Source organism: Convolutriloba macropyga, chromosome 14 (genome assembly GCF_964194025.1).
Source record: "Convolutriloba macropyga chromosome 14, txConMacr16.3, whole genome shotgun sequence".
Taxonomy (NCBI): Eukaryota; Metazoa; Xenacoelomorpha; order Acoela; family Convolutidae; genus Convolutriloba; species Convolutriloba macropyga.
The window spans coordinates 13,743,145-13,770,418 of record NC_134481.1 but is presented as its reverse complement, the minus strand read 5'-3'; the positions used below and the strand labels follow the sequence as shown (position 1 = coordinate 13,770,418).

Below are 27,274 nucleotides of genomic sequence, written 5' to 3'. Positions count from 1 at the left end.
CCACTATTGCCCCCACCCCCCACCACCGCTGTTGCCCCCTACCCCACTTTTGCCCACCTCCCCCTCCCTCCCCTGCAGCCCCCAGTGCCCCCCCCCCCTCGGTGGCTACTGACGAACAACCGATAGCTAAAAACACGCAATTTTATACTAATTTTCGCAATTTTTTCAAGTTTTTTTGAAAATTTTTGCCAGTTTTTGTGTTTTTTTCTGCCCTGGGTGTCAAGGAACCTCCTCTAGGGTTTTTTTAGGTTACTACATAGTTTCTAATGGAGTGCAAGTGTTTCAACATTTTAACATACGCGGATTTTAGTTTTTTTTTGACAAACCGTGCAAATTTTTTTAAAATTTTTTTCTTTCATTTTTCATTGTTCTTGTTTTTCCGGACGCAAGGCGCAGAAAATTTCCAGAAGGGTTTGATAATAATTTACTGAAAGAATTTTATTTGCCATGCAACAGCTTTCAATTTTTTAATATGACAAAATTCAGCAATTTTTTTTTATAAAACTTGCATTTTTTCAAGTTTTTTTTTGAAATTTTTTGACTTTTTTAGGTTTTTCAAGTCTCAAGATTCAGCGAAAATCCTGCAGGGTTTGGTAATAGGTTACTGCATTGCTTCTAGTGGTAATAAAATGGTTTAGCCTGAAAAGAACAAACTGCTGTTCAATCCCCGCCCCATTTTCTAAGTGCCCAATTTTTTTGGATATTTATTTCGTCAATAAATGCAAAATCATGCGAAACTGGTTGTTTGCTAAGATGATACATGGTTTCCGCTTCGATATCATTCCTTCTGAAAAAAACAATAGGGAACTGTTTCCGCCCCAGAAGACCCCCCCAACACACACACACACACACACACACACACACAAAGTTTTTTTCATTAGTTTAAAATGTGAACAAACGGTTGCGCTTTTTACCACAATACTGGTTTATGTAGTCTAATAGGATGAGAATTAGGCATTGCAATTAATAAGGGCTATTATTATGGTGTAATAATTTCAATTGTGGATGTTCAAAATCAAAGAGGAGGAGGGGGTGGAACGTGGAGTACCATTTCAGTGTTCAATAAAAAAAGTAAAGTTGCCTTCTTGAAATTAAAATTAATGATAAATACAGGCGTCAGGTTCTAGCTGTTTGTTTTTCGATGGTAAAATGCCAAAATTAGAACTTTAACAAAAGTAAGGGAAAAGTAAGCACAATTAAAAAAGCTAAACTATTTATTTTTCTTCTGATAAAAATATCATGCAAAACGATTTGAGAAGCAAAAGTTGAAGGAAACGTCACACAGTTGACTAGAAATTTCTACGGTTAATTTAGACTTATTTATTCCGAAAAGGATCTGACAAGGGGTTAGACGAAAATTTTCTGCAGTTAATTTCGAGCAAAATTAATCAAGACTTGATAAGTTTAATTTAGTTTAAAGTGTAGTGCTTGAACAAATTTACTCATATTATAAAGTTTTCTAATAAACTGAATTATATAAAATAAAAAATTTACAATTAGAAACACTTGGTTCATAAACGATCATTGTTATCCGAATCACCAATGGAACCACACTCGCTTCCTTCTTGAAAAAATTGCTTGAAAGTGGTATACATTCTTTTCTCAAAACGACAACATTTTTAGACCGACTACTCAGCACTGGTTACGTACTTGCTGACTTGCTACAATTTGTTCTCATATTCTCAATTTGAGAATTTGATTAGCTTTCTATAGAAACATCTTCAATCTCAAAAGTTGTGGTAAAAAAATTTTCCACTTAATAATGAGTTTCAAAAATACAGATATAAAGATGAAGATATAAAGAAAGTACAGAAAATGAAACCTTGTGCGACAAATCCCCCAAACGTTCGACTATTACTAAAAGTATTTCACGTAATCAATAACTGAAGCTATCAGAGTTAACCATGGCAGTTTTTTATTAAAAAAAGAACTTAATTCTTTACTGTTTTTGTCTGTTTTCCGCAAAAACTGAACTGAAAAACTGAGGACTTCTGAAAAGCATTTTTTCACAGTTATACAGCATATATTAACTATTTCAGGTTAGCTCTAGGTTTTAAAAATTTTTACCAGAAAACAGATGAGAAATCGACTTTTACAGTTTCCGAGTAAAATGTCAATAGATAAACTACTTTCATTTTCTTTTCCTTTAAAGTTTTTATATTTTGTTATTCTATGTTCTAAAAAAATCTTTTCCAATTGCATGACACTTGATTGTTTAGTAATTAATCCATTAAAACGTCTGATTTTGTCCATCGCAATATTTTTAATAGCTCTCAATCTAAGTTCGTAGCAATTATATTAGTCCTTTCGGTCTTTTTTTATGCAATTTTTTGCATGACCGATTTTTCGTCTGACACTTTTGACTTTTCGTCCTTAAAAACGGGATAAACAGGAGCAGTGCCCAGTGGGCATTAAGTGGTCTTAGGGCTTTTCAGCTCAAACTGATTTGGAGACTTATACTTATGGTGTGAAGGGCGGTTCTTAGAGGATGAAGATACCCCACCCCCACTGTTGACCTCCCCACTATTGCCCCCACCCCCCACCACCGCTGTTGCCCCCTACCCCACTTTTGCCAATCCCCCCCCCTCTCCCTCCCCTGCAGCCCCCGGTGGCTACTGACGAACAACCGATAGCTAAAAACACGCAATTTTATACTAATCTTCACAATTTTTTCAAGTTTTTTTGAAAATTTTTGCCAGTTTTTGTGTTTTTTTCTGCCCTGGGTGTCAAGGAACCTCCTCTAGGGTTTTTTTTAGGTTACTACATAGTTTCTAATGGAGTGCAAGTGTTTCAACATTTTAACATACGCGGATTTTAGTTTTTTTTTGACAAACCGTGCAAATTTTTTTAAAATTTTTTTCTTTCATTTTTCATTGTTCTTGTTTTTCCGGACGCAAGGCGCAGAAAATTTCCAGAAGGGTTTGATAATAATTTACTGAAAGAATTTTATTTGCCATGCAACAGCTTTCAATTTTTTAATATGACAAAATTCAGCAATTTTTTTTTATAAAACTTGCATTTTTTCAAGTTTTTTTTTGAAATTTTTTGACTTTTTTAGGTTTTTCAAGTCTCAAGATTCAGCGAAAATCCTGCAGGGTTTGGTAATAGGTTACTGCATTGCTTCTAGTGGTAATAAAATGGTTTAGCCTGAAAAGAACAAACTGCTGTTCAATCCCCGCCCCATTTTCTAAGTGCCCAATTTTTTTGGATATTTATTTCGTCAATAAATGCAAAATCATGCGAAACTGGTTGTTTGCTAAGATGATACATGGTTTCCGCTTCGATATCATTCCTTCTGAAAAAAACAATAGGGAACTGTTTCCGCCCCAGAAGACCCCCCCCCCAACACACACACACACACACACAAAGTTTTTTTCATTGGTTTAAAATGTGAACAAACGGGTGCGATTTTTACCACAATACTGGTTTATATAGTCTAATAGGACGAGAATTAGGCATTGCAATTAATAAGGGCTATTATTATGGTGTAATAATGTCAATTGTGGATGTTCAAAATCAAAGAAGAGGAGGGGGTGGAACGTGGAGTACCATTTCAGTGTTCAATAAAAAAAGTAAAGTTGCCCTCTTCAAATTAAAATTAATGATAAATACAGGCGTCAGGTTCTAGCTGTTTGTTTTTCGATGGTATAATGCCAAAATTAGAACTTTAACAAAAGTAAGGGAAAAGTAAGCACAATTAAAAAAGCTAAACTATTTAATTCTCTTCTGATAAAAATATCATGCAAAACGATTTGAGAAGCAAAAGTTGAAGGAATCGTCACACAGTTGACTAGAAACTTCTACGGTGAATTAATATGGATTTTAGACTTATTTATTCCGAAAAGGATCTGACAAGGGGTTAGACTAAAATCTTCTGCAGTTAATTTCGAGCAAAATTAATCAAGACTTGATAAGTTTAATTTAGTTTAAAGTGTAGTGCTTGAACAAAACTTGCTCATATTATAAAGTTTTCTAATAAACTGAATTATATAAAATAAAAAATTTACAATTAGAAACACTTGGTTCATAAACGATCATTGTTATCCGAATCAGCAATGGAACCACACTCGCTTCCTTCTTGAAAAAATTGTTTGAAAGTGGTATACATTCTTTTCTCAAAACGACAACATTTTTAGACCGACTACTCAGCACTGGTTACGTACTTGCTGACTTGTTACAATTTGTTCTCATATTCTCAATTTGAGAATTTGATTAGCTTTCTATAGAAACATCGTCAATCTCAAAAGTTGTGGTATAAAAATTTTCCACTTAATAATGAGTTTCAAAAATACAGATATAAAGATGAAGATATAAAGAAAGCAAAGAAAATGAAACCTTGTGCGACAAATCCCCCAAAAGTTCGACTATTACTAAAAGTATTTCACGTAATCAATAACTGAAGCTATCAGAGGTAACCATGGCAGTTTTTTCCTTAAAAAAAAGAACTTATTTCTTTACTGTTTTTGTCTGTTTTCCGCAAAAACTGAACTGAAAATCTGAGTACTTCTGAACAGTATTTTTTCACAGTTATACAACACAGATGAACTATTTCAGGTTAGCTCTAGGTTTTAAAAATTTTTATCAGAAAACAGAAGAAAAATCGACTGTTACAGTTTCCGAGTTGTAAAATGTCAATAGATAAACAACTTTCATTCTCTTTTCCTTTAACGTTTTTATATTTTGTTATTCTATGTTCCACTGTTGACCTCCCCACTATTGCCCCACCCCCACAGCCGCTGTTGCCCCACCCCACAGTTGCCCACCAACCCCCCCCCCCCCCTTCAGCCCCCAAGTGCATCCCCCCGGTGGCTACTGACGAACAACCGATCGCTAAAAACACGCAATTTTATACTAATTTTCGCAATTTTTTCAATTTTTCTGAAAATTTTAGCCAGTTTTTGAGTTCTTTCTGCCCTGGGTGTCAAGGAACCTCCTCTAGGGTTTTATAAATGAATGCTGCATAGTTTCTAATGGAGTGCAATTGTGTCAACATTTTAACATCACAGATTTTAGCGTTTTTTGACAAACCGTGCAAATTTTTCATTTTTTCATCATTTTTCATTGTTTACCTCTTTCCGGACGCAAGGGAGAGCAAATTTTCTCAAGGGTTTGATAACAAATTACTGAAAGTTTTTTTTTGCCATTTTTTGCCAGCGTTTTTACATCACGAATTTTAGCAATTTTTTTGTAAAATTTGAATTTTTCAAAATTTATAAAACTTATTGTCATTATCTTAGTTTTCCGAGAGCCAGAAAGTCTCCTATAGCGTTTGAATATAGGGAACTAAAAATTTTATTGGCCATTGAATGTCTTTCATCATTTCTTATTACAAATTTTAGCAAAATAGATAAAATTTGCAATCTTTTTTCATTTCTTTTTTAATTTTTCAAGGACAAACTAACCTGCTGCAGTGTTTTATAATAGATTACTGCATAGCGGTAATAGAAGGGTTTTCAACATTTTAACATTACGAATTTTCGCAATTTTTTGGTGAAACTTGCAATTTTTTCATTTTTTAAAAAAATTTTGTCAATTTTAGGTTTCTCCATTCTCAAGGGCCACCCAACCTCCATCAGGGTTTGATAATAAGTTTTTGCATAGTTTCTAGTGGTAATGGAATGGCTCTTTAACATTTTATCATCACGAATTATAGCTTTCTTCTGACAGAACCTGCAGTTTTTTCAAGTATTTTCAATATTTTTCATTTTTTAGGTTTCTCCAACCTGAGGGGCCAGCGAACCTCCTCGAGCGTTTGATTATAACTGCTTAGCTTCTAGATGTAATTGAACAATTTTCAAGATTTTGATATCAACATTTTAAAAAAATGTTTGCAATTTTTTCAAATTTTTGGAATCTTTTTGAATTTTTTTATCATTTTTCCGGCACCAGGGTCCTAGTTCTCCTCCAAGGTTTGATGATAGTCTGCCGCATAGTTTCTAGAATTAATGGCATTGTTATCAAATTTTTAATGACTCCAGCTTTAACAATTTTCTAGCAATCTATTTGTTGTCAAATTTTCGGAAAAATTATTATGTTCCCAGTTTATGGATCTTTATGAGCCAGTGAAACTATTCAAAGCTTGAAATAGGGATACTGGTTTGTCTATTGAGACAATTAAATTGTTTTGAAGATTTTAATATATCAAATTTCAGCAAAATTTTGGAAAAATTTGCTATTGGTTTGAAAACTTTTGAATATTTTTGTCCTACGATCATTACTGGCCAACGAAGCTTTTCAAATCAAGCAGATGAGTTACTTGACTTAAACCCAGAGACAAAAAATAGTTTTGAACATTTTCACCGCAAAATCTGGAAGCTTTATTAAAATTTTGCAATACTTTGCAGTTTTTTTAAAATATCAGTTTTTTTGTTTGATTTACTATAAAGGCTAGAAAACTAAAAGTTAAAGAGTCGAATCAAGCTAAAGCTAGCCTCACTAAACTGTGGTTAGCTACTGACAAAGCCAACCGCTCGCCAGTCGTTTGAGAGCAATTCGCCCGATGTTAGTCCGTTATGTTTATGTAAACTTGTTTGATCAATTTAAAAAAGTAAAGAGTAGCTGGACATTTGCATACACTTAGTTAAAAATTTGTTGAATTTGGTCGGTTCTAGAAATATATATTCAAATATTCGGTATTAAAAAACTAAGCTTAGACCAAAGCTAATCAAAATTGATTATACTCAATTTACATGCCAAGAACACAGAAATTAGATAGTCATGGAATAAAAAATTTTATATTTTACGCCTTAGGAGGTTTTGATATGTAAATTCAAATTTTTAATTCAATATATCGATTGGTGATTAGAATTCGTATTCCAAGACCTACCAAAAACATACTCCCTTCAAAGTGGATTTCCGACCATTATTTCAATCAAGTTCTAGATGCGTATGAGCGATATTTTAAAAATCTTATTTTTTCAAGTTTGAGACTCGGTCTATATATCAATATTCTAAAATTGATGCTCCAACGATTTGATGCGTAAAAATATTCCGATGTGTAAAAAATATCTGATGCGTAAAAATCTGAATTTTGCAGAATCGTTTAAGAAATTGAGATGAGAACAATAGTTACTCTAAAAAGAAAAGTGTAGATTTTTTCAAAAAGATAGTACAGCAACAGCAGATGCCAAATGCTTCGTCATCTCTGGATAACTTGAAGTTTAATTTATTTAAAAATCGTTTTTCTGCGTCAAGTTTTCTCACGATTTCTTATTACTGCTGCAAATGTGATGGTTAAACACAAAACGTATAATACTTAATAACTTAATTAAAATTCGGCTCTTGGTATCAATCTAGTTCTGATAGTTTCATATAGGCGAGGCAGGGAAATAGCCAGCCAAGCATTGACAATTGAACGAGTCAAAAATTATGAAATTGGTAATTACAACTTATTAAATTATATTTCATCTCATTTGGGCATTATTATGCTCAACAGTTTTCAGATAATCTGAAAAATTGAGTACAATATTGTGCATATCTTGGAAATTTGGGCGCAGAGGGTATTTTGATATAGAGTACTTGGTTTTGACACCCGCAATCACAAATTGAAGCGTTTATACTTCTGTTCAACTCGATTTATTCAAAACCTCTAATTTAGCGCTGTTTATGTTCACCCTTTAACCAGTTAACCTCAAATTTTATTCGATCCGAAAATGGTTTTAACACTGAATTCACCATACGATTTGCTGTCCAAATGAACAGTTAGCAATATTACAATTCAAAGGACTCAAATGACGCAAAACTATTGATGCTTCAGAGAGAGGCGTTAAACAGCTTGCCTTTGTTAGCGTTTCCAGATCAATGACAAATGGTTCTCTAAAATTTATTCTTTTGATCACAAAACAATACTTGGGAAGTCCTGCCTTTTATGTTGCCTTATGAAATGAGTTGGAATTAATGAAAAGCTGTCTTAGTATGTTAGTCTAGAAGACAGGCAAACTGGTACTTTAAGGATGAAATCATCAACGCTGTCATTAAAATCTATTACATTTTCAGTGATCAAAAATGAGGAAAACAAAAAAAATGTAACATCGCGTTTAACAAGAAATTCAAGATTTTCCAGATTGATAAAATTTAGGCAGCTACACTCTGTAAGTTAAACTTCTATAAGATGTGAAACTGTGTTCCCATTTACGTATCCCGTCATAAGGTCAGCGCCTAGAATTGAATGCCCTGGGTGAATCAATGAAGCTTCTAAATTGTTGCGTGGGGTTAGAAAGAGAGCGCCACCTCAAATTAGAATTAAAATGAAAAAGGAACACAAAAAAAGAAAGGCAAATTTTTTAATGCCCATTTATAACACACCGGTGGTAGCTACAAAGAAATTGGTGGCAGTTTTGCCCTTGCCTCTACCAAACTCCGAAACCTTTCCTTTAAGCTCTGATAGATGCTCCCTGTTGCCTTTTTGTCCTCCTGAAGCGTTCAGTAACGTAAATTTTGTGCGGCGGCGTCTTTCGACAAATTAGTGAAAACTATCAAGATTGCGGGGCAGGACCCCATGAACCAGATTTTATTTCCATAGCGCCAATCTGCAACAGCATACGTTGTTCTACCTCTAAGGCTTCTTCACTCTGATTCCAGATTCTTAGGGTTAACGCGAGTGGTGAGTGCAACAATAGAAGCTTGGTGAAATTGAATGAAAATTAGAACTCTTTATTTAACAATATAAACGCTCTTGATCTACAGCAAAAAATTTCCTCAATCAAAAAATCCGACTGATCTTCTTCATTTCTTATTTTTTTCGAAGCAAGAAGTTGGTCTCAACAAGAGCCTCACAATTTCTTGGTTTCCAGATGAGGGCTTTTTCAATGACAATTCTGCAACTTTCCGTACAAAACAATACTGCAACTTTCCGCGCCAGTTAACTGGGGAAACAAGATTTTCTCAGTCATTAATAAAATGGCTTTATGTTGTTTTTTCTGCCTTAGTTGTAATGATACCATACAAACAAATAGCAGAAACGAGAGTATATAGATTGAAGATTTAAATCTAATTTCGTAGAAATTTTTTAGTTACAATTCGAAAATTCCGTTGAAAAATTCATAATATAGACCCTTTGAGGTTGATAAAAAATATGAATAACCGAAAAACGAGATGCGCGCCCAGTCATCTATTCCGCTGTCAAACAGCAAAACTCTTTAATTTTGTTACTTGTCAAAACAGTGGTTTGTTGGTTCATGCAATGAGACCGTTTGCATATTATTTGATGAACTCTTAGGTGTTTTTTTTGTATCGAAGATTCGACTGCAACTCATAATGAGCTGAGAGAACTTCATTTTCTGGTAACGAGGCCGAGGCAACGGTTGCTGCGGCTGTTAAGATTTTATTTAAATCTTTGATCTCTTTCCTGAAGTTTCTAGTGACCAGCTTTCCAATACAAGCATTGTCTAGTTTTAAAATTTCAAACTTATGCTTTTCAAGTGTCAATATTTCTTTGTTTTTTTAAAAAAAATGTCAAACTAAAGCAGGCATTTATCATGCCGGTTCAAAATTGCAATAAAACACAAAATGTTTTTGAGATTTACTTTTCTACCACTCTTAATTGCCCAATTAGGTACTGGATAATATAACCAATTCAGTAATGATAATAGGTTTGCTTTTTGTAATCGAGCTTTTACCTTCAATGTCCTGAGAACTCTGAGACATTAATTTACAGGTGAAAATCGGGGCTAACTGATTGAGTTGTCAATATGTTTTTTTAACCCCTCATTCACTTCGCACCGATTTTTATCTTCATTTATGGGTCTTATTAGAATTGATTTAGACCTAATTATTCTCGACTATAGAAATCTTAAACTCTAGGCGAAATAACGTACGGGGGTGAGTTTTTACCAGGTTAAATGATTTAGAGGTTAAAATTGGCGTTGAATGATTGGGGGTTAAACGAATAGGGGTGAAAAAACAGGACACCTTTGAAACATTTACCAGATGTAAATAGGTGTCAGCAGGCCTTGATCTTAAAATCATCTCGAAATTTTCTATAGAGTAACTAAATAGTTGCAATTGCGTAGAGCATAGACAGGAGGACTGATTTCTGATGCTCTTCCCCTTGATCTAGAAGGGCTTATTTGAATAATCCAATAAACTAAAAACCACTTCATTTGTATTCAGCGCATTCTTTCTTAATTTGATTTTCGAAGTAAATGCAAATTCATAAACCCTAGTAAAGTAACAGATATTTGAACTAGATCAACATTGGGACATTTGATTTCAAACGGGGCATGATTTTCATGCCATGAGTATAGTAATCCAGTATGAAAAAATTCTTGCAGTATGTATTTGCACGGAACGTAATAACCCGGATCATAGTGACATAGTAAATCAGCACTGAATCATAGTATTTCCAAGTCTGTGTTTTTGATATGATCCAATTTTATTTAAATGTCAGCTCATGTCATTTTTCAAAATATTCAAACTCAATACTTGGTCTCGAGGTCTATTGGACTTATTATTAATTCTATTAGTTAAGTTTGTCCTTGCTATCTTTAGCATTATGGCTGCAGGCTTCAATAAAAAACGCTGAACATTTAAAAAAGTCATACAGCGCTTAATAATGATTTCGCCGAAAGAAAATTGAACATCAATTGTAGAAAGTTTTACTTCAAATTAAAAGAAAGTGAGTTGAAACTTATCATAAGGAATGATCAGAAAATTATTCCTTGAGAAAAACCAAAAGAGCGTATCATATAACAACTCCTAAAATCATATCAACGCTAAATTAGGAAAAAATAACATCAATGAAACTTTCGTTTGTTTATAGATCCATAAGACGCCACAACTTTGCAATTTCAACTGAGACGTTAAAACAGCTATTTGTATTTGATATTTATCAACTTAAGTTAAGTTAACACGACTACGTGTGTGTGTGTGTGTGTGTGTGTGTGTGTGTGTGTGTGTGTGTGTGTGTGTGTGTGTGTGTGTGTGTGTGTGTGTGTGTGTGTGTGTGTGTGTGTGTGTGTGTGTGGGGGGGGGGAGGGGGGGAGGGGAAGGGGAGTGGTTATAGTGGTGCCTCGGTGATCTGCAAAGTTCAGACTGAATTGTTTGTAATCTTTTTGTTCTTTTCATATTTGAGTCAAAGTTCCGCCATTTTCGATTAACTTGACATCTGCGATTAAATCGAACATCGCGGAGATAATAATAGTCTATATTTTTTTCTCTTTCTCAAAGAGCAGCACAATTTAATGCTGGGAAGTTTTTAATTCTGCCCACAGGGACAATTTTACGGCCGGGCAGCTTTTTCACGCACCATTTAAGCGGAAGGGTTTTTAAAACCCGCCTGCATTTAGTCAGCTCAGCTATCAATAATCCATTATCGTCCTATTTTACAACGTAATTATCCCGACTGACATTTTAGCCGGGCAACATACCCTCAATTCATAAACGTGCTTCATCACATAAGCTCACATGAACTAAGCTGGGCTAACGTGAACAAAGCTGGGCTAACGTGAACAAAGCTGGGTGAATTTTTAGAGTACCCTACGAAATATGTGAACGCACATCGAACTTTTTATGGCGGGTTAGCTTGAGGGCCCTTGAAGTAAATTTAATAAATTCCGTCTAAGATGCTTGTAAATGGTTGAAATATTTGTAGGCAGGCATTTTGATTGACAGCAGAGATTTACCAGAAACAAACTTCGACCCTAAAAGAAAAGCCATGATTGTTAACCACCAAACCCCACCTCAATCCCCTCCTCCCCCCTTCAACACTCCCCGAGGTTTCACACCTTCATTCTTGGACGAGGAGTTACACTTTGACTAGGTATAAAACAATTAAAAGATGTTTGCTTTATCATAGCCCACAGGTTAAGCTGGTTAGATTATGACCCCCCTCACACAAACCCGCCCCTGTAAATATACCAGGAAAAGAGTCAATATTTTGAGGGAAGCTATGATTGGAAAATTTGAGAAAAGCAATTAAGGTGAGAAAAATATACTGACCACTGAATTGCAGACCTAAAAGTTTGCTAGCAAATAAATAAAAATTGGTACAACACGGAACACAGGATATTAAGTTCCTTTGAAATTGTAGCTTGCTTAGTTAAAAAGATAACGGGCCGATTGTTAGAAGTTTTAATCTCATGCATTTATATATAAACGTTATTTCGCTTAATCTTCTTAAATAAAAAAATGAACTTGATTCCAAGACCAATTAAGTGGCCATTGTTTCATGTTTCATATATATATATATATATATATATATATATATATATATATATATATATATATATATATATATACATAAAAAATTTTTTTGGTAAAACATAATTATGGCTCTGATTTTCACTTCAGAGCATTTCTGCGCCAACAGAATGTGAATAGAAACCACGGGATAAATTGAATCATTTAAAGAGAGGGATGCATGTAAAAGACAAACAACAGTATTGGGTTCTTTTGTTCCGACCCCATTTGTGGGAGGAAGGAACATATGCTAATTTGGGTTTTTTCGTTCGGTCGATTTGGCATCTCGAGTTGTGAGTGGTAATGTTAGAAACCTCGTCCAGAACAGAGCGTGAAATTTTCAAAATCTCATATTAAAAATTTTTTTTTTTCGAAGAGCTATCAAGGTTTAAAGATTTTTGTTCATATTTTTGCACTGTCTTTTTAGTTTTTTGTTTACTTTTGGACAATTATATTTAGCATTTTTTAATATGTACGGGTTTTAGCAACTTTAAGCAATATTAAGGCTTTTTTAAGTCTTGTACTGGTTTTTTAGAATAAATCGATATTGGTTCTTTATCTCGAATTTTTGGTTTTTAGATCAATTTTTTTTTGTTTTTTTTTTTTTGCGGCCATTTGAGTCTAGTTTTGTTTTTTCTCGTGAGTCTCTTTCGAAGTATAGATTGGTGAAGTCAAATAAAAGCGATTCATTTGTCTCAATGGAGGTAATATGCTGCCGCCTGAATTGGCCTGCAGCAACTAATGATTTTTGCTGATCATGACACTAAATGTTTATATTCAAAGAATTTTTACTAATTGTTTTTTGTTCTTCGTTGTATTTTTTACTGAGTGACAACACTGAGAGGTGTAACTGAACTTCTCAAGAAATCAAAATAAACGTAAATAAAGTGTACAGTTTACAATTTATGGCATTCTTTGCTTTGAAACTACTTCTTTTAGTGAAATAATTTCTTTTAGTTTTGACCATATATGTTTTTCTTCACTTATTTCGCCAGAGTCAGAGAAAAGTATCATTAATTTAAGAATTGAAATAAAATTAATTTTTTAACGGCTAGAGTTGATACCTTGTTGTTTAATGACAAGACACAAAAGGTTTTCAAAAAGTAAGAGTGATTTTTGAGTTCTGACCGTTTTTTGTTTTTTTTCTTGCCTTTTTAATCTCATTTGTTAAAGTCTTCAAGGGTCAAAAATGAGGCATACCTGAATCCAGATTTTGCTTTCAATTTAGAGCTAACAGTAGATATATAATTTAATTTGCCTCCATTTATTTCGTAAATTTTTGAAAAGTTTCAGCTGTATTTGTTTTTTTTTCTTTTGGTTAAATTTTGTTGTTTACAATTGGACATATCAGTTTTTCCTCACACCTTCAAAACCAATGTTTTTCTATGGAAGCATAATTAAACTTCTAAATGTGTCAGTCTGAGCCTCTTTCTTTTCTATACATCTTCACTTCTGAAAATGAGGCTTTTTTAAAATTCTAGACAGCTACAGTTCCGAGCTCTGGAATGCCAGAAAAATTACATGGACAGTAACAATTTTAAAACTTGAGAAAATTCGGCATAAATTACAAAACGCGCAGCGGTTCAAGACTCCAGCCAGAATTTCGATTTTACTTCTGCAGCTTCAGGTAAACTCATTTTAATTAGGAAATTGCAAGTTTGAAATCTGGTGCTGTATACGGCAAATCTGGAGTTGTAGAATCTGCAACTGCAGTGATGCGGTATTTTGAAACTTACCTGTGTGTGTTTCAAACCTATTAATCAATTTTCAATTTGCTCCTTTCTTCAAAAAGCTTACAAAGAACTTTGACGAAGGGGTTTAAAATCCCTGTTTAAGGGCCTTACTTAGTTTCTTTTCACACGCAGTTTGAATGAGAAAAACTGTGTTGAATGCCTATGTGGCTTAGCACCACTGAAAAAAGATTCCTTCAAACTGTTACAACAAAAAAACATAAACCGCATTAAGAGGCAGATTAACTGGAGAATAAAATTTGTTTCTTGTTTCCGACAAAAATTTGACCATTCCACTGATCGTCTCATTAAGCATCGTATCCTGCCAGCCAAAATGTTTATCTCAAAAGTTAGCTTAACGAAGCTACAAACAGATGAGACACTGGGAAACATCCAAAAATATTAAAATGTATACTAGTGGCCAAAACGCTAGACAGAACAATAGCAAAAAATAAAATTATTATAAAAAAAGAGAATGAAAATGAAGTAGAGTAACAAATCTTTGACGTTGAAGAGCTTTCAAAATTGGAACAAATTGCCCTCTTCAATAAGAACTTTTAACAATACAACTTGCGTTAGAAATATTTAACCAAGTTTCTGCCCGCTCAGCACAAGAAAATCCTATTTTTACCTATGAGAGTAAACAGCTACAATTTCTGATACTGTGATTAATTTATATTAACATTTGAAAGCATGTGGATATCTAATCTTAGGGTTATAATCTGAATAATTTATATGTTTACTTCATAAAAATGTTTATTTGCGACAAATTAAATTTTTCCCCACAAAGCTGAGATATTGTGAAAACCACAGCTAATGAGAACACAGCGATCAAACTTCTGCAGCTTTTAAATCAATCTTTTATAACAGGCATGTAAAAAACGACAAACATAGTGACTTATCTGATCAAAATATTGATTGTTTTAAAAATTTGCTCGACATTGAAGTGATAAACTTCTAAACGTTTTCGTTGTCATAAAACTTAGTATTGGAGTCTAATTAAAGGTAAGTCTTACTGGCTGACTCTCTTTTGAGGAATAATTCATAGCAATCAACTGTTTTAATTCATGTCTAATATTTCTATCGACTTAGACAGGATTCGATTTTTATAATACCAGTGGTTTTTCGAATTCAGACATTGTTCATTGTTCTTTTACTGTGTTCATAATCCGTCGAAGTGATATCAGATTCACTGATCTCTAACTAAGCAACATTTAATCCATATCACAATTCCAGTTTGTGTATATTTGGTTGTTTTTGCTTTATGTCCATTTGCTGTCACAGTGATGACGTGTTGGAGTTGCTATCTAAGTTTAGTCGGTTTGTTGTCCGCTTGCGTAACTAGATTAACATGAGGCCACAATGGCACTTAAAAGCAGCAAATACACCTATATACGGTCTCCAATGAATCTTTTTCTCTTCAGGAATTTGCAGAACAATTGTTCTGCAATTGTTTTCATTGTTGTCCTACTTTGCAACCAAATAAATTTTTCATCACTTTTCAACGTATGCAAAAAAACCTATGCAAAATTCCCTTTTTAGTTTTAAAACTGGACTTTTGTTATCAATTCATTTCCCTGCTAAGATAACTTTTTGTTTCATGAGTTTGTTGAAACTTTTGATAAAAAATCCTTCTATAGTTGTGGATATGAAAACTGCTACATGCTTTCGAATGATATACAGCTTTATGTTGTTAAGCAATTATGCAATTTAAGTTTGCTTCATAGTTGCGTTTTGATCTCTTTGACACGCAATTTTTCAAGGTTAGTTAAAAATTTAATTTTGCCGAATTTCTTGTTTAATGTCTGGTTTCTTTGTCTCCAAATCCTTATCCACAACATTTGCTGTAAGTTGCTAAATTGTATTTTGATTAGTTGTATAACATTTTGTTAATAAACTTAATGATTCATGCCACAATATTTTGCATGAGTTTTTTTAAGATTTGTTTTGTTATTGGTATTTGTTTTCGTGTAGGCATTAGTAAATGATTTCTTTTCAAATGTTGTTCATCTAGTGAAGTTGATTATCAAGTCCGTAATTTTTTCGACATGATAGATTAATGTGAAAGCGGTCAAGGTCAAAAGAGCAAAACATAGAAATTTGGTTAAACCGATAAAGCCCAGTCATGAAGTCATTGTGCATTTGGGCACCAGTTTTTGTAGAGTGAATGCTAACTAGTATTAGTACAAAACCTATTATCCTTCAAGTTAAACTCTAAACTCATATAACGGTTTTTGGCAAATAATTGGCTATTGTCGTGTGTGCATCTTTATTGTTAATTGTACGAAGAGTTAGATAGAGTTCATGGGAAACATCAAACAGCTTGCTTTTTTTAAATTGTATAGAATTCATAGGAAATATCGAACAACTTGAAGAGTCCATGTGTTCGAAAGGAAAAACAATTAAATAAATGTTCATTCTTCGAAGCGTTTGCTAGAAAAAAGAGACTATCCTTGGAAATTTTTCGAATGTAAATATATACTTTTTTCAATATCATTTTTTTTCAAAAAAGCTTTACTTAATCATATATTTTTTTCCTGAAACCAAATAATTTGTTGCGAAAGCGAATAATAATTGGCCGTTTTTACTGCCTAAAATCAGAGTTCCTGAGAGATGAGATCTTTCGTAGAGCTAAAAAATTTACTAAAACATCCATTTACTATTTTAATGAAACTAAATAAAATGATTATGAAGTTTTTTCAGTTGATAGTTGATTGTGTTATAACGTAGCATTCTCTATACTAGTCTGGAAAAAATGCTTAAATTGTTCAGAGAATTGCAACAAAAATGTTTTTGTGAAAACAATTGAAATTTTTATTGACAACCTTGAGACATATGTTAAAATAATCTGTGATATTTACAGACTCGTAGGATCCTTTTTAATTAAAAGACTTAAAGCAAAATAAAAAACAACAAAAGATGTTATTGCTTACTTCATTAGCAAATACTTATTGAGTTCAAAGTAGACTGCAACTAAGACAGAAAACAAATAAAAACTTGGCACAAATAAACTAGGCACACTGATAATTTTATAGTCAAAGACAGCAAAATAATCATTTATGTTCATCTATATGGCTGCCATTCTCTCCTCGGACAGATTAATGACTTGGATATGGCTGCCAACGAAAGTTAGTTCTGCTCGTTCCAGGTATCGAGAAAATGGTTTGATTAAAAACTGGAAATGATTGAAGTTTTCATTTTTCTACTTGCTAGTTGCTCCTCGAATGACAAGTAAGTGGCACCAAATGACAATGATTTAAGTCTATAAAGCGATTGCACAATTTTCAGATGTATTATAGGAGCTTTTTAAAACAAAATTATAAATGCTTGTAATATAATGTTTTCTATATTTTCTGATATACTAACAGTTCGGTGGGTCTATGCAGGTGCAACTACTGTGAAAATGGACCAGTCTCTATGTCAAGCTTATTTCGGACAAAATTTACGTTAGGTTGTTCTCACTCAAACTTCAAAAACCAGCTTAATTTGCCCGTTGATTATCTTCGCCCTTTTTCCTCTAACAAAATTGGGTTTTTTTCTATCACGTGTCTCCTTCAACATCTGACATCATACAAATTTTTGAGACAGTTCAGGTTTTTGCTATTGCAAATGCTAACCGCCTTGTCTCTTAAAGACTGACTTTTAAGAACAGTTTGTCTGACAATGGTTGTTGTCTGCTCACACGACAAAAAGACAATCCGAAACAGCCGTTATTGTAGAATAATATGCAGATAAATCTTTGAAATTTTGAAAAAAAGGAAACAATGTTTCTATTCACCCTGAGGCATATAAGCTACATAAACTACATGTCCTATAAGTCCTATAAGCTACATGATTTCTAATTTGTTAAATCCTGACGAAAATCTTATTCTTCTATGTTTCAGTGACTTGGGGTCCTTCTCGATAGCCAAACAGTTTCTGCTCAAGATTACAGTGAACACTCTCTACATAATAAACTACACAATCAACCCATTCACCTACTACTACCTGAACGAGTTTTTCCAAACAGAGGTCACGGAGCTGTTCCGGAAAGTGCAACGTTGCAGTTCCTCCAATGCTGACAACTCCCAGTCCTCTCAGTCAATCAAGAACACAAGGTAAATACAAAAACCAAAAAAAAATATTTTACAGTTTTACAACCCAGGTCGAGCTGTCAACTTTTAAAACTGATAAAAGATATAAGTTTTGTGCTTAATTGTTGTATCAAGCTCGGTTTTAAGTGCCAAATACAGTTAAAAAGATAGATAAAAATTTTTGTAGCAAAACCCGCAAATTCTGCTCTAAATTCACCATACATATCTTTTAGCTGTTAAACAGCAACTCTTTCATTTTTAGCGAGTATAATTTACCACAAGGAGGCTCGTTAATGTGCGTTTGCACATGGTATTCCGACCCGCGCTCATCTACATTTTTGACATAACTGTCAACCTATTGAAGAGATAATCAAAAAGATCTTGGAGTTTCAAAAAAAGTTACACAAACTACTAAATGAATAACATAATGCCGTACCTCATTACAGCGCTCACGAGATCTCACACCATTAATAAGACTACGGGAAAAAATGAATAACGGAAATAGCGAAAAAAGAAACATTTGTTACGGCAGAAATTCAACATCTAAACTTAAAATCACCTAGTAACAACATCAAAACACAATCAGAAGAAACCTTAACTACAAAAATTTGTTTTTTTTCGTTACTACGAAGCAGGTGGGACTTTATATTTAAGAGACTAGTTAACAAGTTGACAAAAGGAAGAAATAAGGAGGCGAAATTCAAAAATCAAACAATATTTTTCAAAACAAATAATATCAAACGTCCTAAAAGTCATTAATTTCTAACGGAATAATTCTTGATAAATTAACAAAAAAGTCATTACGAAACCAAGAGGACCTGTCTTTGGTTAGGCTAAGACAAAGATTAAATGGAGTAAGGATGCAGAAAAACTCCAAAAATTAAAAACAATTTGCGAAAACACCAATTATTGAAGCCATTAAAAGCATTAGCTATTACCAGAATATTGTTTTTATTATTTCAGTTGTTATTTATACTAATTCCGCTGAAATGAAACAAAAATACTAAATAAGTTACTTTGGTTTCATTTGAAAATCGTTTGGATCTGTTATCACGCGAATTTGCTAAAAAAAGAGAAAGAAAAACAAATAATGACCACTCACAAAACTTTTATGAAAACGCATATTGCCTAACAAACAAAACATCATTTAAGAAATAATAGACACCTTAATTGTTGAGTTAGAAGAAATTGGATGGGACCGCTGAATGAATAAAATACAAGTTGACGAAAAGAATAAAAAAAACTGAAAAGGTTATTTTTTTGGGAAACGAATAATATCAAAAGTTTTAAGACTATTCGCTATCAACTGACACTATTGAGTAACATCATTCATTCAGTTTTCAATTAAATGCTGATCAGACGTCTCATCAGAGAGAGAAAATTGGCGAAGCCATTAAAAATGAACTTTTCAGTAAATATTTTTTTAGTTATTTTTTTAACAGCAATGGGATTCAAAATTTTGCGGAGAATTGAGAGAAAAAAGTTTCGAAGCCATTTAAACCATAAGCTTTTCTCTGAAAATTTTATCTATGATCCATTGAACGACTCCTCTAAGCCAATGGATATTATCAATATTACGATAATGTAAAAAGTTTTCAAAAGGAACCAAAATTATTTCAAAATATCCGAAAATAAGAACTAACGGAAACTCGCGTCATCGAAGTCTGAAAAACCAATAATTAGAAAATAAAACCATTAAAACGAATATTTTCGGTTGCAGTAGAAAAAGAGGGGTTCCTGTCAGTACCGAGACTGATTACAGTTCAAAAAATAAGTTTCGAAAAATTATTTTTAAAGACTTAGCAGCCATTAGCCGTCCACTCAGAGCACTAGATAGGTTCACTTAATGCTCAGTAGACAGCCTAGTGCACTTTTACTAAAAGCGTTTCCGCCATAACACTACAAAAATTTAGTAAAATCTCAAAAAGAAAACTGAGTATTCTCTAAGTGACCGAAAAAGCTAAAAAATACATAAGTTTCCTAAACAAACAGCTCTCAAATAGAATTCGAATCTCATATTGATAGTAAATTTCCCCGAGACCAGAGCTAGCCTTTCGTCTATTAATCCACAAAATTGATTCATTTGTTAATGAAGTGTAAGTGAAGTCTAATTTTGAATTAATATTTTTATAGAAAAAATCTTAATTTGAAAAAAAAAAATTACTCCAAAAGTCAACAAAATCATGTCAAATATCCCGCGTCCACACAAAACTTTTAACCTCGATAAAACCTCGAAAAAAAAGCGAAATTCAAAAAAAAATATTTTTAATTTCGAATTCTACGCTGGACGAGGTTTTAAATGATACCACTATTTCTCTACGATGAATAAATATATCGATCGGTCAAAATTGACTGAACAAAAAAAAAACCCCATTTGAGTAAATAGTTCCTCCCCCACAATTGGGGTCGAAACAATAAATGGAGTGGTTTGATTTAAAAACTCACAAAGATTATGTGGTTATGGTTAGGCAGTGAATTCAAATGGCACTAAAAGACAAGATGTCGGTGGATGAAACTGGGTTTTGTAGTCGATTTTCCTAAGAATTCTGATGAGGTGGAAATAGATTTTCATGGATCAATTTATATTTCTGACAAAAGTTTACCAATTTTGCACCTTTCACTGCCAAGAAATGCGAGTGCTTTGTGATGAATTTCGTCGCTATTCACAGCAAGTATTACAGTTCTTTTCTGTATTACCTCCACTGGTATCGACAACACTTGGATGATGTCCATTGAAGATGTTAATGAAAGGACAATATTATCAATAAAACTAGCCTACAAATCAAAATTCCAAATTTTTTAAAATAAAAATTACAATATTTTTGTTTTCAGAAGACCATGCAAAACGTTTCAAAAACAACAAGACTTTCTAAAATCTTCTCTAGCCTATCAGTAGTTGACATTCACAAGAGCTTGAAATGTCGAAAAGTAGCAACAAATTCAGTTTTGTATTTCGACTGGAGATGTTGACCCCCCAACATATTGAACCACAGTCATATCAGGTTAAAAAATACGTAGGGGGATTCATAAAGGTTGGATCTTTTCTATTTCTTAAGCTAAGTGAGTGCATTTCATTAAAAAAATTCTCTCGTACTTTCATAGTGCAATGTTTTATGATAAGTGGTACGTATTCCCTAATTTTGGGTTGCAAAGTCTTTGTAAATTATAAAAAAAATTCATAAGAAAGTTCTAACAAAGCTTGGGAAAGATACAGGGAAGATACAAAAAACGTCCTTCAATAGATTTAAAAACTTGCTGTTAATACTAGAGCAGGAGTACAAAAAATTTTCAAGGCAAGTGTTCAAAAAATGTTAAAAGTGGTTTCAGCCACAAAATTTTCATCAAAACTCATAACATTTCTGCTGGGCCCTAATTGTATATCCTAGATCAATTTCTCTCGGATGAAAAGTGAAGCAACTACTACAGTTGTGTTTTTCATGTAATTTTTACTCGACGGTTTTTTTCTCGATCGTGCTGTCGTGCAAGTGAATGATTTGATTTTTCCGGTGACTTTCTGAATGACATTCTTGCAGTTTTTCTGATCTATAAATCTCTCTCATTCGCAATACAATAATACTACTATGATACGCTCAACCTATTTTGATTCTGCGGTTCATATCTATTTTCTCATCCTTCTATTTTTCCCCGCCAGCCAATTAGCAGTCAAAAATGAAGGCACATTTTTTAAAAAATAAGTGGATAACGTAATCGATAACGTAGTCGATAACGTAATGTTCGGTTGTGATAGTTTCTAACTAAGTCCCACAGATTATTGAGGCACGGCCATGGCTTGCGAGGCGAGGCATGGTCAAGTACTTATTTTTTGTTCCGACCCCCACTTTAGTGGGGAGGGAGGAACTATATACTCAACTGCGTTTTTTTTGTTCAGTCAATTTTGGCCGATCGATATATTCATCATAGAATTTTGAGAGGTATCATTGAAAAGCCCGTCCAGTGTAGAATACGGAAATAAAAAGATTTTTTGTATTTTCGTTTTTTACAGGGAGTTATCGAGGTTTATAGTTTTGTAAACATTCGACTGTTTTTGTTCACAATTTCAGTAATTTTTCCTTAAATTTGGCACAATTTCGCTAATATAATTCAAAATAAATTAACATTTTTAACCACAGAGTGTTGTTGTCACATTTAGAGATAGGAGAGCGTTGCTGAATTGTTTGATTGAAGTTTTTTGGCTGAAACTTTTGGCTGAAACTTTTGATGATCAAAAATTTTTTGGCTGAAATTTTTGATGAAAATATAATTCAAAATAAATTAACATTTTTAACCACAGAGTGTTGTTGTTACATTTAGAGATAGGAGAGTGTTGCTGAATTGTTTGATTGAAGTTTTTTTGGCTGAAACTTTTGATGAAATTTTGATGAAACTAGAAACCTTAAAACAAACTCCATAAACTCAAAAAGAGCGCTAGTTTCAATTAGGCGCCGTATGAAAGTCTTCGGGAATTAAAACCTTGCCGTTTTTTGAAGATTTATCTCGATAGTTATACAAAATGCACCGTTCTTTTTTTAAATATTTGAAGAATTCCAACAATTGCAACAATTGGTCTAATTTGCAAACATTTGGAACACTTGATCGGTTTGCTGGGCGCGCGACAAAATTAGAAAGAGGTTCGACAATATCATGGATTCTTAGAATCAGAGACTTCTTGGTTTTTACTTTGATGCTGCCTTTTTTCAAAACATTTTGCTTTGGGTTTTTAATGTTAATTACTGACCACATTTTTTATTCACGGCTCCGTTAAAGACAACCTCAATTCACGTAAATTTGAAGCCGAATGTAGATACAGTTTGTTTTCAGAGAACCAAAGGTGTTTTTTTGGCTTTGAGGACGTTTTTTTTTGAATTTAACTGAATTCTTGTCTTTTGCCTTCAATTGTTATTCTTTTGGCAGTCTGATTTCTAAGTTTAACCACTCAAAGATCTAAATTTCTTCCTAAAGAGGTGCAAGTGAACCTTTTCTGTTCATTCGGTTGTTACCTAATGTCTCTTTTGTTATTGAATGTATGTTTTAAGGAAATTTCTGTGATTTTTTGAACTTGTCAATTTTTTATATTATTTCAGTCAACATTTTGCTTATTCTCAGTAAGTACAGGTCAACCTTTCCTCTAAATGAAATTCAAACTAATTTTGTGGCCGATTGTTTTAACAGAAGAATTTCTTGCTTTTGAGTTTTCATACAATATTTTCTGATTCTTGTGCATAATTTTCCATTTTAGCTGTTGTTTTTGTTTCTTTTGTAAATTTTAACATTATTTAACAATCTAACTGAAAAAATCCTTACAACATTTGAAGCTGAACATATTTTTTGTTTTCATAACATATAGTTTGAAGAGCTGCGACACCGTTCTCTTGCAGAAATTGGTAGAGTTTTTTATTTTTGCCCTTTATTTGTTGTTAATTTTTGTTGTCATATGCCAAATTTTGTGTAACTAAAGGTCTCAGTGGCCAACTAGAGATAAACAAATGAACTTAATAACTAATATCGGTAAATAGCTAATGGTTGTTTTGACTTTCGAAATAAGTTTCTAGAAAAAGAGTAATAGTTTTCTTCAACTTATCCCTTTTTGTTCTGGTTGGCATTTTTTTTCGTATTTTACAATGTTGTATCATTTTCGTAAAATAGCCTCTTTATTTAGATCTCTATTTATTGTTTTGTTGAATCAAACAAAAAGTTTTCTGTTGTTTAAACGTTTTAAATAATGTCTTCAGGGCTTAGCAATTTGTTTCAGAAGACTTTTGTTAAGTTTAGATAATTTTCAGTTTTGTTGTTCTTTTTGTCGTCATTTTGTGATAGTCGTTTAATAAAAAGACGTTAAGATGGTCAAAGGAGACGCAAATGAAGATGTTATATTCTCGCGGTTAATATTTTATAAATTTAATGGCTTCAAAACTGGTTTCATAAATTTGTTTTTGAGACTTATTAGTTCAGCTTGTATTTATTGTTATTTTATAGTCTAATGACTTAGTCTCATTAATAACAGTCACAATTAGTTTTCCGAGTAGTTGCAAGAGAAACGGTTTACTCTTTTAGTCGGAAGCTTTTGTTGGCTATGAATTTAAAATATGTGTTTTTAACAAAGAGATAGATTTTTGAGATCTGCAATTTTTTTTCTGTTAAATTGTAGCTAAGCATCTCTATATACAATTCACATCATTTATCAATTGAAATACAATTTTCTCTTCATAACGGTTTTATTTTCCTCAAATGGTCTTTCTTCTTGGAACAACCAGTTTTCATAAAACCAATTTTCGTGATTGTTGCCTACTTGCCCCGTTTTTGTTTCCTTTTCACAGTATCACAATAATGGGCGTCCTTTGATTTACAAATGTTGTTACCTTCCAAATGGAGACTTTTATTGTTTTTAGTGATCAGCTTAATATTTAATTGATTGGGGGGACACCGGTTTCGTGCAAATTTTTAGTTTTTGCCTGTATTTGTTATTCTTCTTGTAGTCGTATGACATATCCTGGATAATAAAAGGCCTCAGCCGCTCTCTATTGAGGTATAAAAGACTCTGTCAATGATTTCATTTGATGCGTAATGTTTCTTATCAGTTCGAATTTATCTCTTTTTTTTTTAAAAAAACAGCTTTGTTTTTATAAACTTTGCGCCTTTTGCTCATTTCTAGTCGAATTGTTGCGAAGTCGCATTGAGGAAAAGTCACGTTTTTTGTTCCAAAAAAGTGGCGGTTAATCTTCTGAGTATAAATTTTATCTGCTGCCATTTTGATTTGGTTATTAGTGGTTTTGAAAAAATGGACAAGGAGTTTTGGTCGTAATTAATATTTGTAACTATGATTTTTATTGCCGTTTTTTCTGGTAGCCATATTATGGTAGCCACAGGTCCCATAGGCCCTCTAGAGTAGATTGTTTTATTCTTTTAGTAGTTTATTTAATGATATGTTGATATGTTAATTTTTTTTATCTCTTCCTCATTTGGCAGACAATTAAGTGAAAAATGTAGATGAGCGGGGTCGGAACTTAATGTGCGAACGCATTACCGAGCCTCTTTGTTTTTTACTATTTTAAAAGTCTAATTATATAAAAGATTATATACAAAAGATTAAATATCCGGCTGGAATGATAGAGGGGTAAAAGGACAGAGGTGTTAGCTGATATACGGTTCAAATTATAAATAAAGGGGCGAAAAAAGCGGGTTAAAATGATTGGGGTTTAAATAAATAAGGGTGAAAAAGCGGGACGCAATATTTGTATACTAATTGTTCTTACTTGCGTGCTGAGCGTTTTGCTCACGAAAATGCGCAAAATTTTCAACACGGAATAGCTGTTCTCAACTGCAGAATTCCTTGCTATGCTTTACTTTTAAAATACCAAAAACCTGCTTTTAGAAACAAAGAATGGGTTAGTTATGGAAATGTTGTTTAATTTTCCAGAAAATCTTGTATAATTAACATCAACTTAATCATAACTATAATTAACATCAACTTAAAATCAACTTAATATTTCTGGTTCGAGTTTTTATCGAAGTATCACTTTGTCCTATAAATTCCTATAACCGATTGTTTGCAGTAACAATTGAGAAAACTCTAAGTTCTTTTCTTTGGTTCTTGCCCACTAGAGCCCCATTTTAGTGGTCATTTAACGCATAGTCACCAACCATGGTATCCCATCTGACAAGCCATAAGGGGGCAATAGTTTTGTGGACTATAAAGGAAAGTCGTTGGATCTTTTCCGTTTGTGTCCCCTCAGCTTAGTGGGTGCATATTATTTGCACCCCCAAGAAGCACGTACCATATTTTTACATGAATTACTATGCAGTGGCACGTGCTCTGTAACTTGGGGCGTATAACGTATTGGGGGGCACAATAGGAAAAGATCCAAGCCCTTTTTTAACATGGACATTTAAGCATTTAAGCGGATTGATTTCATCGAAAGTTGATTTCATCATGGGAACAACACAAACTGATGCCACTTACTATTATTGTGAGGATTTATAGGAGTTCATCAATCCAACATTACGATGTGGTTAGCTAGGACAGTTTATTACGTCAAATTCCCACGTACCTAATGCGTAATGGGGCGCTAACATTCCAGTCGAACAATGAGTGTTTACTTCGTTAATCTTAAGGATGCTAAGTATGTTAAAACAGAAATAATGGTCTCCCAAAGGCATGTAGTGCTCCGACACGAGGTCGCTTGCGTACGAAGTCCGTATATAAGGCACGGGCTTAGTATTTTTTTGTCAAACATAATACGCTTTTTGTCAAAAGTAAGATTATCTTAGAGCGAGAGGGCGACAAAGCATGTCTAGAAAATTAGACAAAGTAGAGCATGAAACTTCGACAAAACTTACGTTGCGCTCCCTCGAGGATTTATTGCCGACTATTTTTTGCCGTTGATTCCCTTAGTATAGGGTAGGAAATTAATGTTAGTCGCCCAACAGATTTATTCGCAGAACACGAGGACTAGGATTTATGTTTTAACGTATTTAGAGAATCAAAGAGTAATAGGTTAAGCGCTTTCTGTCAACACTTGACAGAGGCAGAAATTAGATTTCGGCAGTTCGAAAGGGCAACTAAGCGGGCAATTAAGTTAGACAAATGCTCGGTAAAATCATACTTTATTGAGTTTCTGAGACTTAATACGTTAAGCTGCTTTTAGTTAAGATTTTAGTGCCTGACTATATTTAACCCTGGATTTTAACCATAGTTCCATCAAGTTGTTCCGCGAAGCAAACAACTTGCATTTAGTCGAAACATACAAGAGTCAAAGTTTTTAGTTCTTTCAATGTCAACTTCTTGGAAGTCCTTATCAATGGTATGGTTCGAACTGCAGGTTTTGTCTTATGAACCTAAGTTGTGAAAGTTAAAATTTATTTCAGGTACAGTGTAGATGTGGGTCGACCGGGTCGAGGTCAGCTGAAGAGAGCAGCGACAGCTGGAACCGAAACAGTCGGTATCACAACTCTTGTCGCTGACACCGAATTATAAGCAAACAATCAATAACTGCGCCAAATGTTTCCTACCTGCCCCCCAACTTTCTTCACATTTTTGTAGTATAGGATGTACATCAAGTTTTAAGATCAACAGTGTAACTTGATACAAAAAAGTTAAATACCAGATTTCTAAACTTTTTTCTAGGTTAAGTAAAAGGAAACACGTTGTTTAATGAAACAGAAATTCAACAAAACCAACTTGTTATTTTGTTATATCTATTTTTTACGTCATATTTGTTCTCCATTCTCAGCTAAACCTAAATCTCATCTTTATCCTCAAAAGATTGAAAAAATCATCAGCCGCTGGAAGAAATTATG

The 27,274-nt window shown here is 33.3% G+C and overlaps 1 protein-coding gene across 1 annotated transcript in view; it reads left to right on the top strand.

The window, feature by feature from the left end:
- The window catches only part of LOC142353157 (uncharacterized), a 34,726-nt gene extending 7,725 nt beyond the window's left edge, over positions 1 to 27,001 (top strand). Inside the window, exons 3-4 of the mRNA XM_075405367.1 lie at positions 17,792 to 18,004; positions 26,843 to 27,001. Coding sequence (XP_075261482.1) covers positions 17,792 to 18,004; positions 26,843 to 26,951 — 322 coding nt within the window. The 3' untranslated portion in view covers positions 26,952 to 27,001. The remainder of the gene's footprint in view (positions 1 to 17,791; positions 18,005 to 26,842) is intronic.
- The last annotated feature ends 273 nt before the right edge of the window (positions 27,002 to 27,274 follow it).